This window comes from Oncorhynchus mykiss, chromosome 1 (genome assembly GCF_057628025.1).
Source record: "Oncorhynchus mykiss isolate SJ-2025 chromosome 1, ASM5762802v1, whole genome shotgun sequence".
In the NCBI taxonomy this organism is placed as follows: Eukaryota; Metazoa; Chordata; class Actinopteri; order Salmoniformes; family Salmonidae; genus Oncorhynchus; species Oncorhynchus mykiss.
In genome coordinates, this window is record NC_143022.1 from 29052003 (window position 1) to 29067614 (window position 15612).

At 45.5% G+C, this 15612-nt stretch overlaps 1 protein-coding gene across 4 annotated transcripts in view; it reads right to left on the minus strand.

Annotated features, from left to right (window-relative positions):
- LOC110520292 (guanine nucleotide-binding protein G(o) subunit alpha) overlaps nucleotides 1-15612 on the minus strand; it is a 150542-nt gene that overhangs the window by 94708 nt on the left and 40222 nt on the right. For all 4 annotated transcript variants that reach the window (XR_016491961.1, XM_036974922.2, XM_090220772.1 and 1 more), the window contains exon 3: nucleotides 7116-7257. Coding sequence is in view for 3 of the 4 variants with exons in the window: in XM_036974922.2 (XP_036830817.1) it covers nucleotides 7116-7257 (142 nt within the window). In the remaining variant the exon portion in view is untranslated. The remainder of the gene's footprint in view (nucleotides 1-7115; nucleotides 7258-15612) is intronic.

Sequence of the window (15612 nt, forward strand, 5' to 3'; positions counted from 1 at the left end):
ATCACAGCAGCAAGATCTGTGACCTGTTGCCACAAGAAAAGGAAATAAACGTAAACATACGTTTCCTATGCCAACAAAGCCCTTGAATTGAAATTGAATTGAAATTGAATTGAGAGAGACAGAAGGAGTGAGAGTGGCTGCTTGGCTGTTGAGAGAGCAGCTCCAATAAAAGCTTCACACTTCAGATTAAAGAGGTGTGAGCCAGCTGGCCAGCCCAGTAAGGAGCAGAGAGATAGGGAGAGAGACACAGAGAGATAGGGAGAGAGAGACACTGAGAGATAGGGAGAGAGAGACACAGAGAGATAGGGAGTGAGAGACACAGAGAGATAGGGAGTGAGAGACACAGAGAGATAGGGAGTGAGAGACACAGAGAGATAGGAAGAGAGAGACACAGAGAGAATGAGAGAGAGAAACAGTGAGAAAGAGAGAGAGAAACAGAGAAAGAAGGAGGGAAAGAGATAGCGAAAGAAGGGGCACTCTGTTCCATGCTGCCACACCCGTCTGCACATACAGGCTATATCCACACGCTGGAGAAACATTCACACTAGGCTTGGGCGGTATACCGTATACCGAGGTATTTGGAAATAGCCACAGGAAGGTTTTTCAATATTGTTAATACCGTTTAAACTACTTATTTGAAGTTTAAAAAATATATATATTTGTAGCTTTTTAGTAAATAACTGCAGACAACTTGTGCGATACGTTAGGAGATAAAAACAGATTGCCATCTTCATTTCTGTCACGCCCTGACCTTAGAGAGCTTTTTATGTCTCTATTTTGGTTTGGTCATGGTGTGATTTGGGTAGGCATTCTATGTTCCTTTTTCTATGTTTTGTATTTCTTTGTTTTGGCCGGGTATGGTTCTCAATCAGGGACAGCTGACTATCGTTGTCTCTGATCGGGAACCATACTTAGGTAGCTTTTCCCCACCTATGCTTTGTGGGTAGTTATTTTCTGTTTAGTGTTTTCTGCACCTTACAGGACTGTTTCGGTTTCATTCATTCTCTTTGTTATTTTGTTATTAGTGTTCAGTTTAAATAAAAAGCATGAACACTTACCACGCTGCGCTTTGGTCCGATTATTCTTCATCAGACGAGCGTTACAATTTCACCTGTCACATTATTTTACATTGTGAAGCTCATGGTAGTTCCCCTGAACAGTCAAGTGTTTGTTTGTAAATAGCACAACAAGTTAAAGTGGGAGCAGGTGGGTCCAGCTGTGTATTGACAGGGGTTGTGCTTTACATTGAAAGTCAACAGTGTTTTTTTGCTTCAATAGAGTGATCAGGGACGTGCAACTATAGTTATTCTTCACAGAATATACATTAGTGCAACACATTCGGCAGAAAACAGCTTCCTTTTCATCATATGACAACAGAAGCGCAACACTTTTGGCTGGCAGCCACACAAGTAAATAAGCTTACAATGAAAAAGCATTGTAATTGTAAGTATTTTTGGCGAAAGGATGCATGGCCATCATATTTCTATATTTCTAGAAAATAATGTAGCCAACTACATTTCCTAATGTTTTTCTTAAAGTTAATCTTGCATTTTACTGGAGAAAAGTAGGCTGGCTACACTGAGAAAACCGGAGTAGCTACACATCAGTTAGAGGGTTGTCTGCTGATAGAATGCCATTGGTGAATTCTCATCTGAGTGGAGAAGTTCAACTGAAGCACAAAATGTGTCTGATGCCGAGCAGAAATTACAATAAGAAGAATTTTAGATGCGTGTTTACAAAAGGCAGCAATATATTTCTTGTTTCTTTCCTGTGTGAAAAATGAAGAATTGTGCATTAACGCGACCCCTAAGTTTAACTTGCTAGGTATCTAACTAAGTGGCGAGATTAATAAGGTTAAGGGGTATCATATTGTGATAGCTTTCTGCTGTGTTTGAGAAGTCAAAGCCCTTTGGATGAGTTAGTTATTTGTACAGCTGCCACTGCTATCTTGATTTCCTTGCATTCTTTCTCCTTTCTGTTCTCGGCCTGTCTGCTCCTCCCCCATCTTTTCAGAGCAGAGCAGGAAGGCCCGTTGCCCTAGCGACTCCAGACTCCACACAGACACAGCATGTACACATGCTGCTCCAGAGCCAGCACTGTTCTTACTTCAGACAAGCATGAGTCAAAACTTTGTTCACTTTGTTCAATGTCTCTCGTTCACATTTGCTTGGAAATGTCCAAACGCACTAAAAATGACATTTGGTAGCTCCTATCTATATACAGTGCCTTGCGAAAGTATTCGCCCCCCTTGAATTTGCGACCTTTTGCCACATTTCAGGCTTCAAACATAAAGATATAAAACTGTATTTTTTTGTGAAGAATCAACAACAAGTGGGACACAATCATGAAGTGGAACGACATTTATTGGATATTTCAAACTTTTTTAACAAATCAAAAACTGAAAAATTGGGCGTGCAAAATTACTGGGTCGCATGCACAGACGCACACACGCACACACACTGAAGCACTCTAAATTATTTATCTGAGAATGACACAACCATAGAGTTTGTACACAACCCCTGCGGCTGTCAACTCTCAAGCACTCCAGTTTATTGGGACAGAAATACAGTTATTGTCTAAAGAAGCACTCTGGTTCTAGCAGAAGAAAGAGATAATATAACAATCAATAGCAGCTGGGTGTTTCAGACGACTTGTCCCAGGGTATTGATAGCATTGGTTTGATTAAAATATAAAGACCTTCCTGGAAAGGTCAGAGTCAGTGGTGTGCCTCCTGTTTTAGAAAGGGAACAGAACACAGCAGGGGAACGGATACCAACACAACACATGAGAGGAGGCATTAGGACAGCAGCTCACATATCCTACTGTACACCTTCCTTCACCCTGTTTGTCCTCTTAAGGTCACTCTGAGGCCATGTACTGACACAGCTGATGACCCATGACCCCTGAAAGAGGCATGACTCACACTCCAATCCAGCCTGTCAGCAGTTTGACATTGTGGACTGAACCAATAACCAATGCCAAACTATTCCCATCATCTTCATCATTCATCATCATCATTATTGTTGGCACCACCATCATTTAACAATGCTGTTATATACAGGGTACATGTATGTATCATCAACACTATGAATGTCATGTCTACTAAACGCATTCACCATCTCCACTGGAGCAGGGGGGTTCATTCATCATGGTCTGAATACAGTATTCCAAACCTGTCTGATTCCCTCCTTGGTACAGGATCTACATGTCCTGCTGCTCCCCTCCTCTCAGTGGGTGATTTATAGAAGCCAGTCAACAAGCTGAGACTAATGTGCTCTGTTCCACATCCTTTCAGAGCCTTGTGGCCAATTACCTGTTACAACACTGGGGTTATGGATTTTCATAGATGGATAAGGATGAATGGGTATGTTTGTGAACACTAGAACTCTAGAACCGCTGAGGCTCGAGGGTCCCGCCTTCAAGCTAATGAGCAGTCATTTTGACTGCAACATTCTAATGAATGTCATATATGCTACTGCAAAAATGATAATTTGGTTATGTTTATGAAGGCCTTAGGTAACATTAGAATAATACAAAAAATGTCATTAGTTTATGTTACTGTAGGCTTTATGTAAAAACAAAAAAACACAAATTAAGTTGAACCAACGTGGAATAGACATTGAATTGATGTCTGTGCCCAGTGGGATGTGTTGGAACACGGTAAAAACGTATTTTATAACCACAAAATAATACAAATTCCCTAACCCCAAAGACGAATGGTCAGCGAGGTCAAATTATGAAAATATCAGTAGCCTAAACATAATTATAAGCGCCAAGTGTGAAAATTAGCAGAAAAGCAATAATGCCATTATAATGAATATAAGTGTCGATATGACAGCTGTCAAAAATAGTACATTATTGTCAGCTCGTGCTGACATTGTGTACGTTTTCATGCAATGGCATCAGTTGGATTTAATTTAGCAGCGATCCCTTGTCCAAACAATGGACACAAATCTTTGCCACTTTCACTCGAATGACACACTTCCCACAAACACGTAGCTTGCAGGTGACACAGGTGTCTTGGGTTCTGTTCTTAGCTCATCTGTCCACCTGACACTGTCTCCTCCCCGGGAGCTGTGCGCAATTTGCCTCGCACAGAGGCTCGCGTGGAATCTTTGCTGCTGCCTTGGACCTCATATCTCTCATGCACTGCTGCCATATACCTCATATCTCTCATGCACTGCTGTCATATACCTCATGTCTCTCATGCACTGCTGCCATATACCTCATATCTCTCATGCACTGCTGCCATATACCTCATGCAACACGTGTGCATTGATAGCAACCAAGTCAAGCATGCTGTAGAACACAGCAACAGGCCAGCAGCGGGTGCCTCCTTTCACTGAGTACAGCCGTGCCATCTGATCCAAAACATTCACACCGACCAGAAATACGCTCTTTCCACTGAATGCTCCACGGAGATACAGGATTGAAATGAACGCTTCCAGCTCAAAAATTACACAGCTATCACTGTGTACTCCAAGTAGGCCAGAGTAGACTGATAAGATGTGTTGGACTGATACAGGGTACATACCATTTTGAGATTATGATAAGAATGTAGAATACCCCTTCTTCTTCTTCATTCACAATTGGTGATTACATAATTATAAATCATTCGCTTCCCCTCTCCAATCAACTCACCCATTCTCCCCCATCATGCTTTACTTCATCTGTTATATACTGTATGTGTGAAATTAATTTCAGTATAGTTTTGGTTCAGTTTCGAGGCAATTATCGAGGTGATTATCAACTGGGAACAGCACCTTCCACTGTCGGGAAAAAGAGTGGAGCTGGCCCTACAGTCGGGAGAAAGAGTGGAGCAGGCCATACAGTCGGGAGAAGGAGTGGAGCAGGCCATACAGTCGGGAGAAAGAGTGGAGCAGGCCCTACAGTCGGGAGAAAGAGTGGAGCAGGCCCTACAGTCGAGAGAAAGAGTGGAGCAGGCCCTACAGTCGGGAGAAAGAGTGGAGCAGGCCATACAGTCGGGAGAAAGAGTGAAGCAGGCCATACAGTCGGGAGAAAGAGTGGAACAGGCCATACAGTCGGGAGAAAGAGTGGAGCAGGCCATACAGTCGGGAGAAAGAGTGGAGCAGGCCCTACAGTCGAGAGAAGGAGTGAAGCAGGCCATACAGTCGGGAGAAAGAGTGGAGCAGGCCATACAGTCGGGAGAAAGAGTGGAGCAGGCCATACAATCGGGAGAAAGAGTGGAGCAGGCCATACAGTCGAGAGAAGGAGTGGAGCAGGCCATACAGTCGAGAGAAGGAGTGGGGCAAGCCATACAGTCGGGAGAAAAAGTGGAGCAGGCCATACAGTCGGGAGAAAGAGTGAAGCAGGCCCTACAGTCGAGAGAAGGAGTGGAGCAGGCCCTACAGTCGAGAGAAGGAGTGGAGCAGGCCATACAGTCGGGAGAAAGAGTGGAGCAGGCCATACAGTCGGGAGAAAGAGTGAAGCAGGCCCTACAGTCGAGAGAAGGAGTGGAGCAGGCCCTACAGTCGAGAGAAGGAGTGGAGCAGGCCATACAGTCGGGAGAAAGAGTGGAGCAGGCCATACAGTCGGGAGAAAGAGTGAAGCAGGCCCTACAGTCAAGAGAAAGAGTGGAGCAGGCTCTACAGTCGAGAGAAGGAGTGGAGCAGGCCATACAGTCGGGAGAAAGAGTGGAGCAGGCCCTACAGTCGGGAAAAAGAGTGGAGCAGGCCCTACAGTCAGGAGAAAGAGTGGAGCAGGCCCTACAGTCGGGAGAAAGAGTAGAGCAGGCCCTACAGTCAGGAGAAAGAGTGGAGCAGGCCCTACAGTTGGGAGAAAGAGTGGAGCAGGCCCTACAGTCAAGAGAAAGAATGGAGCAGGCCCTACAGTCGAGAGGAAGAGTGGAGCAGGCCCTACAGTCGAGAGAAGGAGTGGAGCAGGCCCTAAAGTCAGGAGAAGGAGTGGAGCAGGCCCTACAGTCGAGAGACGGAGTGGAGCAGGCCCTACAGTCAGGAGAAGGAGTGGAGCCGGCTCTACAGTCGAGAGAAGGAGTGGAGCAGGCCCTACAGTCGAGAGAAGGAGTGGAGCAGGCCCTACAGTCAGGAGGAGTGGAGCAGGCGCTACAATCAAGAGAAGGAGTGGAGCAGGCCCTACAATCAAGAGAAGGAATGGAGCAGGCCCTACAGTCAGGAGAAGGAGTGGAGCAGGCCCTACAGTCGGGAGAAAGAGTGGAGCAGGCCCTACAGTCGAGAGAAGGAGTGGAGCAGGCCCTACACTCGAGAGAAGGAGTGGAGCAGGCCCTAAAGTCGGGAGAAAGAGTGGAGCAGGCCCTACAGTCAGGAGAAAGAGTGGAGCAGGCCCTACAGTCGGGAGAAAGAGTAGAGCAGGTCCTACAGTCAAGAGAAAGAGTGGAGCAGGCCCTACAGTTGAGAGAAAGAGTGGAGCAGGCCCTATAGTTGAGAGAAGGAGTGGAGCAGGCCCTAAAGTCAAGAGAAGGAGTGGAGCAGGCCTTACAGTCAGGAGAAGGAGTGGAGCAGGCTTTACAGTCGAGAGAAGGAGTGGAGCAGGCCCTACAGTCGAGAGAAGGAGTGGAGCAGGCCCTACAGTCGGGAGAAGGAGTGGAGCAGGCCCTACAGTCAGGAGAAGGAGTGGAGCAGGCCCTACAGTCGGGAGAAGGGGCATGAATGACATGCCCTCCTAAAACTGGATATTATTCCAGTTCTGTTTGTGATATTACGATTCTAACAACGGCAGTGTGCTATATAGACTTATTTAGGAAAAGTCAAGGACAAAGGGGAGCATGACTTTAAAAATGGCAGTTATAAATAAAATACAATTATGAGCAATAAAAATAACTGCTTTAGCAGTTCTTGTGTTAAAATTCAGTGGTTGAATATATGGGTGTCTGTCGGTGTGACAGTTTGTGTATTTCTTTCAATAAATGCGTTTGGGAGGCCATCGCTACAGTAGAGTGGCAGGAGCACGCAATGCTCTGCTTACTAATGTGTGTGACTGTGTGTGTGTGTGTGTGTGTGTGTGTGTGTGTGTGTGTGTGTGTGTCCATGCTTCTGTCTGCCTGTCTGTGCCTGTGTGTGTGCAGTTGTAGTCCATTCCCACAGTGCTATACTCTACAGGGTGGTAGAGAGACTCACTTTTCTCTCCTTGTCTCCGTACTCCAGGCCAAGGGTGTCCATGGCACGGACGATGGCAGCCAGAGACTGGATTGTGTTGCTGTAGACCACAGGCTTGTACTGCTTCACATCATCACCAGAGAAGCCATCCTCATGGATAATCCTGCAAACATGAACATGATTCATAGGTCAAATAGGCATTTACCTAAACAGGGACATCATGTCCATGGCACACACTGTCGACAGGCACGCAGAGGCACACATGCTGTATCACACAAAAAGCACGCAGGCACAACCACATGCATGCCCCCCCCCCCCCCACACACACACACACAACCCTGAGCTCCTCTCCCTTCCTCAGCCTGGCTCCATTTTAATTCTGTTTTCCTTTCTTTTGCTCCGTTGCTGCTGTAACTGGCCGGGGGAGAAAGGGGCAGATCTGAGAGTTTCTCCCCCACCCAGCAGACAGAGACAGAACCAGTCCAGGACCAGATGTAGAGAGTGTGCCCCATTAGGCAGAGACACATTGACCCCAGGCCTGAGATCTCCTCTTCATGACACAAACAGCACAGCAGGGAGAGGCTCAGCCTATTAAACCTCGGCTCCACCAGAACACTACAGGCACCATTAACACCTGAGCCCCACCCTCCCATTGGCCCTGATATCCAGCCTCCCATTGGCCCTGATATCCAGCCTCCCATTGGCCCTGATATCCAGCCTCCCATTGGCCCTGATATCCAGCCTCCAGTCCATTCAATGGGTCAGATAGAGCATGATCTCCTATCAAGAAAGAGTAAAGTCTGAGCATTGTGTTTGTAAAAGTGAGTGTGAACTTTGTAGCAGGCCAAGCATATAAAAAGAAAGAGCAGAGAAATGTCAGTGCCCCAAGCCATGACTTACTGCGTGAGAGAGAGGGAGAGCGGCCCAGCTGTGGAGCCTGCCACTGCACACAGATACTGTTTGTGATCCTCCGACAGCAACCTGCTTGCTCTGCAGTGGCCTTTCCTGAGACTCTTTCCAATGACTTCCAATGAATCACTACTCTCTCAATACACTGACAAGCCTAAACGTGCCCTGTTCCCCTATTGCTGTGTGTGGGTGAGTATGTGTGTGTGCGTGTTCGTACGCGCATGTGTTTAGTGACAGCGACTTATCTACAGCTCAGTAGTAATGCTGCTGTGACTCAGACAGGTGTGTGTCAACGGCAAGGGGATACTGCCTCTTATCTCCCCTGTGCTTTCCCTTTCGTCTCTGTCTCTCTCTCATTCAATAATAATCACCCCATCATGAAGGCTTTATCTCTGGGTGTAATAAACAGCAGGGCACACACTGATCCTGCACTGCTGGGACCTGGGGACCTGAGAGGGGAGAGGGTTCCTACTCTTCCCAGCACAGAGCACATGTGGAAGGGGTGAGTAGAGAACAGGTGGGATGGGAGCCTATTGTCAACTGTGTTTAGTTGTGACTCATTACTTTGACATCACATAATGCTGTGGTCAATGACTCTGGTATCGATCGCATGAGCTTAGGTCCTCTCCAGGAGAAATGAAAGCTATGTAGGTTGGACAAACTGTTTTCCTTCCTCCTCAATATACAGTGGGGCAAAAAAGTATTTAGTCAGCCACCAATTGTGCAAGTTCTCCCACTTAAAAAAATGAGAGAGGCCTGTAATTTTCATCATAGGTACACTTCAACTATGACAGACAAAATGAGAAAAAAAATCCAGAAAATCACAGACACTGCTGGCACAGTGTCTGGTAGACCAGGTGTGCCCTGGCAGAGATAGGTGTGTGCCAGCCAAGCCTCTGTGCCAGGGGCAGGTGCAATGGTTTTCTTTTCGGAGGCTGTATTGAGCCATGCTGCACAAAGACACCCCTCCCTCCTATCGTTCCACTGGGGGAACTAAGAGGCAGGTTAACACCAACCAACCCTGAGTCTGTATACTCTGCTCTGAACAACATGTTCCAATGGACCACCATCACCCTGGACATTACATTTACTAAACAAACACTGCTCCTCAATGTTTTAACCACAGAAACAACAGAAAGCAGAATATACATCTCTTCACACTGACCCATTGGGGTGACCCATACTGACCACAACTCTACTTGGACCATGAACCCACACAACCACATGTCTCTAAATCACCATTAAAACAACCCTCTACAGCTGCCACCGTGCCAACTTTCAGTCAATATCAGGTTATATAGTCAATATTACCCAGCACTGCTGCCAGCTGTGCCTCTGTTTACCAACATGCTGAAACTGAAGTCAGCACACCATCTCAGGTGACTGATAAATGATTCAGTTAATAAAAATAAGACATGTTTAAGTCATCTGTAAGTCACAATAAAGCGAAGGACACGTCCCAGAGGTTTCTGATTCCCACAAGGGTTGACTGGCTCATTGATCTGTTTCTGATAGGAGACAATGAAAGGACTGCAAGGCCTTAAGGCGTCTTCATACTAGGTTGGTTTGCTCCTAACAGAACACGGCTAGGCGTAAGCCAACGTCTGTGCTTCCAAACTCCCTTAAAAGACCTCCCTCTTGAGACACAGTAGCAACAACATAGCCAGTAACACTTCCTCAAAATAGTCTGAATTAATGTAAGATAAATCAAGAAATCTATTTTTGCCGAGGTCTTGGTCACGCAATTTTACATGTAACTAAGATATTTGGTGCAGTATTTCGCAAGCAAAACATTTGCATGAAAACTAGTCATCTCTCGTTGAATGACAACAAACAATGAATTGAAGAATCTTCTCCGTAGTTCCTAACCCCTCTACTGTTGACCAATCACAAACGAAGAGTCGTAGACTTTGGCTACCAAACTTCGACTTGCCTCAAGAAAATCATGTGTGTGCGAACAGCTGAAAAAAAACCCTGCTGAACAACAAAACAAACAAAAACGTAACAAAATGTAATTCTAATATATGTCTGAACTGGCGCTCCCCGTTTCGACTGGGAAGCTTTATACCAGGCCACCTGAAAGAGCAGGCCCAGGCCCACACAGGAGAGCATCCTGACTGGTTGCATCACTGCCTGGTATGGCAACTGCTCGGCCTCTGACCGCAAGGCACTGCAGAGGGTAGTGCGTACAGCCCAGTACATCACTGGGGCCAAGCTTCCTGCCATCCAGGACCTCTATATCAGACCGCACAGCAAGCGGTACCGGAGCGCCAAGTCGAGGTTCAAAAGGCTTCCTAACAGCTTCTACCCCCAAGTCATAAGACTCCTGAACAGCTAATCAAAGGGCTACCCAGACCCCCCTTTTACGCTGCTGCTACTCTCTGTTTATAATCTATGCAGAGTAACTTTAACTCTACCTACATGTACATATTACCTCAATTACCTCAACTAGCAGAAGTGGCCTCGCTTGTTATTTTACTGCTGCTGTTTAATTATTTGTTACTTTTATTTTCTATTTTTTACTTATCTATTTTTTTTACATAAGACTTATTTTTATCGATATTTTCTTAACTTCTTAAAGCATTGTTGGCTAAGGGCTAACACCTGTTGTATTCGGCGCAGGTGACGAATAAAATCTGATCTGATTTGAAAGGTCAGCTAGCTGCAACACACAGTGCAGTCTGCAGAGAGCATGTCAGGAGCTGATACAAGGGTGATAACATGTTGCTCTACAAGGGTGATTACAGGTATTGTTTTTACCCCTGCGTCCCCTCACCCATCACTCCTGTTACAGATGTTTTTGTTTTGTTTCCGTTTTCACTGTTGTTGTTTTGTTTGAGTTTTTTTAGTTTTTTTTGGGGGGGGGGGGGGGTTGCTATTAAAACCACACTTTTTAAATAGAAAAACAACTAAATAGGATGTTTTAAGCCCACAACAATGCTTAAACCACATCAGGAGACCACTTTTGAGGTCAGGAAACATTTTTAGAAATCAAGATTTTTGGGTGTAGCCACCCTTTAATTCCAGTGTGCACCAACCAAGCAAGAGGTTGTTGTTCAGCGATGTTTCTGTAGCAGACATTTTGAGAGCCTTTGTGGCTTTCATTAGAAACACCACAAGAGAGCTCAAATCATTATTACTGTCTTCCCTTCTCACCAAGTATATAAAGGAATCCTCATTAAGTCACGGATAGAGAGCGAGAGAGTGGGAGGAAGGAGGGAGTGGGAGAGAAAGAGAGGGAATATATGTACAGAGTAATGGCAGCGAAATAGCAAATTTTGGGGGTCATTAGGGCTGGCACGGTAATTGTATAATAGTGCAACCAATGATTACGGATGAGAACCGCCCTGAAAATGTACTATTTTAATAAAAATTATATATATATATATATATATATATATATATATATATACAGTGGGGAGAACAAGTATTTGATACACTGCCGATTTTGCAGGTTTCCCTACTTACAAAGCATGTAGAGGTCTGTAATTTTCATCATAGGTACACTTCAACTGTGAGAGACGGAATCTAAAACAAAAATCCAGAAAATCACATTGTATGATGTTTAAGAAATTAATTTTCATTTTATTGCATGACATAAGTATTTGATCACCTACCAACCAATTCCTGACATTTAATCCAAGTAAAAATTCCCTGTCTTAGGTCAGTTAGGATCACCACTTTATTTTAAGGATGTGAAATGTCAGAATAATTCCCAGTGGGTCAGAAGTGTACATACACTCTATTAGTATTTGGTAGCATTGCCTTTAAATTGTTCAACTTGGGTCAAATGTTTCAGTTAGCCTTCCACAAGCTTCCCACAATAAGTTGGGTGAATTTTGGCCCATTCCTCCCGACAGAGCTGGTGTAACTGTCAGGTTTGTAGGCCTCCTTGCTCACACACGCTTTTTCAGTTCTGCCCACACATTTTCTATGGGATTGAGGTCAGGGCTTTGTGATGACCACTCCAATACCTTGACTTTGTTGTCCTTAAGCCATTTTACCACAACTTTGGAAGTATGCTTGGGGTCATTGTCCATTTGGAAGACCCATTTGCGACCAAGCTTGAACTTCCTGACTGATGTCTTGAGATGTTGCTTCAATTTAGCCACATCATTTTCCTCCCTCATGATGCCATCTATTTTGTGAAGTGCACCAGTCCCTCCTGCAGCAAAGCACCACAACATGATGTTGCCACCCCCTTGCATCATGGTTGGGATGGTGTTCTTCGGCTTGCAAGTCCCCCCCTTTTTCCTCCAAACATAACTATGGCAATTATGGCCAAACAGTTATATTTTTGTTTCATCAGACCAGAAGACATTCCTCCAAAGTATGATCTTTGTCCCCATGTGCAGTTGCAAACAGTAGTCTGGCTTTTTTATGGGGGTTTTGGAGTAGTGTCTTCTTCCTTGCTGAGCGGCCTTTCAGATTATGTCGATATAGGATTTGTTTTACTGTGGATATTGATACTTTTGTACCTGTTTCCTCCAGCATCTTCACAAGGTCCTTTGCTGTTGTTCTGGGATTGATTTGCACTTTTCGCACCAAAGTACGTTCATCTCTAGGAGACAGAATGCGTCTCCATCCTGAGCGGTATGACGGCTGCGTGGTCCCATGGTGTTGATACTTGCGTACTATTGTTTGTACAGATGAACGTGGTACCTTCAGACGTTTGGAAATTGCTCCCAAGGATGAACCAGACTTGTGGAGGTTTTGGCTGATTTCATTTGATTTTCCCATGATGTCAAGCAAAGATGCACTGAGTTTGAAGGTAGGCCTTGAAATACATCCACAGGTACACCTCCAATTGACTAAAATGATGTCAATTAGCCTATCAGAAGCTTCTAAAGCCATGACATCATTTTCTGGAATTTTCCAAGCTGTTTAAAGGCACAGTCAATTTAGTGTATGTAAACTTCTGACCCACTGGAATTGTGATACAGTGAATTATAAATTAAACAATCTGTCTGTAAACAATTGTTGGAAAAATTACTTGTGTCATGCAGGGGAGGACAGAACAAAGCACATTAATCCCTCCTGTGTCTCTGACACGTGGAGATCTGTGACCTGTTACCTCTACAGTACCACCACATTACTCTCACTGCCTTTCACCAAACACGGAGGGAGGGAGGGAGGGAAAACTAAGGCTGAGGAAGTGATAAGAGTTCTTCCAGGAAGTGGTGGTGATTTTGCATTCTAGCCATGTACTGTACTGACTGACTAAACGCTATACTTGTTTTCCCCACAGGAAAAACTGTTTACATATTGCTTTTTGTCTTGCAGTAAATTAGAGCTTTGCATTCTGTTCAGGTTCCTTCGACCCATTTCACTGTTGGGAGAAGTACGAGGGGAGGAGTGTGGATTTTTGAGCCAGAAATGTTGAGTTTGCAAATCATCATGCCACACAAATATGCAGTATGCATGAACACACAAACACACCCACCGACACCCATTCAAGGGTACACACACACCCTCCCTGTTAGTCGTTATCAATCTTAGTGCCATGTGGTTTCCGTGCTGCTCACTAAGAAGACCCTTTGTCCTCACAGCGCGCTCGAGTGCTGTTGCTGTCATCAGCCCCAGGACACAGCTACTTATCCCCTGTTTCATTCCCTACCAGCGTGGGGGGGGGCTATTTATAACCTCTGCAATCAGAGGAGCGCTACCTCCCTAGCATCAGCTGCTCCAGCCTTTAGCACCAATCTGTCCCCCACACCCTGAGGTCGACCCACAGACACACACACAATGGCACCCTATTTCCCATTAAGTGCACTACTTTTGATCAGGGCCCATAGGGGTCTGATTAAAAGTAGTGCGCTATATGGGGAATACGGTGCCATTTGGGATGCACAACAGACACAGCCAGGCCTACGACAGCACCACACTAATCCCACGACAGGAACAGGCACACAGCATCACTCCCTCTCTGCTGTCAACTTCCATCTCACATTGACTTTCTGCTATATTCATACAAACACACAACACTAATTGTGTTTCGGGTGTTCCTAAGGACCCACTGTATTTTCTCCTTCCCCCATCTCTATCACTCACTCTCCCTCTCCATGACTGTGTCTGCTGATCCCTCCTCTCACCTCCCAGTCATCCACTTACACCACTTTGACAACACATATCAGTCCCAGGTAATGTACTTTTGTAGAAAATAAAATACAAATCTTCCCACGAGTGAATCTAGCTGATCACTGCTCTAGTCTCTCCCTAGATTTAAATTTCTCTTTGAGAGATGTCTTCCAGCCTACCTCCGGAGGTAGTGTTGGAGACATCTACACCACATACCCCCCTCTGAGTGGTATAGTGTAAAGACCATGGGGGTTTCTCGTTTGGGCAAAAGACCGTCCTCCGTCCTCTCTCCTCCGTGACCCAGGAAAAAAAGTGCATGAGTGGTCGAGGAGTGTGTCAATTCGTTAGTAGGCAAGCGGTAGTGTCATCCCCTTCTCGACAGCCACCTTCCATCAAGGATACTCATGTGTATCCTACTGCAGATCCGCCCCCCCCTTTGAATCAGCTTTTGTTTTGTCAGAGGAGAAAAACATGCACACATTTAAGAACAATATGCTACTTATCATTTTATCTATAAATGTCTTGCACAACTAATTTGTTTTGATCACTTTACACATTTATTTTGGGATAAGTGTTACAAATCTGTTGTTGAACAGAGATAGATCTTCCTACACATATTTTACTAATGTAAATCCACCCTAAGAGACAAATCCTGCAATTGAGATGATGAAGTGTCCTCCATCAGTTGGGACGTGGAAGCAGGGTGCTGGGTGCTAGAGAGGGTGACAGTGATTTGGAGTTTGCTTCACACTCGGCCTTGAACAGTCACAAACACTGAATAATTAGTCAGAGGTCTGCATGTGTACAGCTATCATTAAATACTTCTATCTCCCCAGCCCCTCCCTAAACAGCAGCTACTTGTTCCCTCATTCACAGTCCTCTGCCTCAACCTCTCCTCCTCTCCTCTCCTCCTTTCCCTCCTGGCTGTTTGTCATCCTGTAATTATATCTGCCATTGTCATCTCTCCTGGAACCCAAGGAGGAGGAGGAGCAGGGGGAGCAGGAGGAGAAATAGTCTGTGTATTGCTGAGACAGCAGAATGTCACCCTAGAGGCCTGCAGAGTTTTGGGCTCCAACCCACCAGCCTGTTCTAATCACAGCCATATTTAACCAGCGTGGAAGATCCAGGGTTCCATCTCAGCCCTGCAGACACCAGAGACCACACTGCCACATAGGAGGAGGATGAGGAGGAGGGAGCTGTTCACACCTACTCTGATGCCCATAAACAGGACATACCAGGCCTGGGGTGTAGAGGTGCTGGTACAGGGCAAAGCACTGTGACTCCACATAGAATTGACTGCCTCTGCTCTGCCCCTCACCACGCCCTCCTCTCCTCTAGGCTGTTCCACCTGCATCTGCAATTAACAATTAAATCAAAACAGCCAGAGCTAATTATAGCCCTCTCCCCTGGAGGCTAGGCGCTGCTGGGAGGGTGTCGCCTTCCACACAGGCCAATTTATCTCCCCCACACCCAGTAAACACAGTCACAACCTCCTCCAATTAACGCTTCTCACAGCAACACCAACACAGAC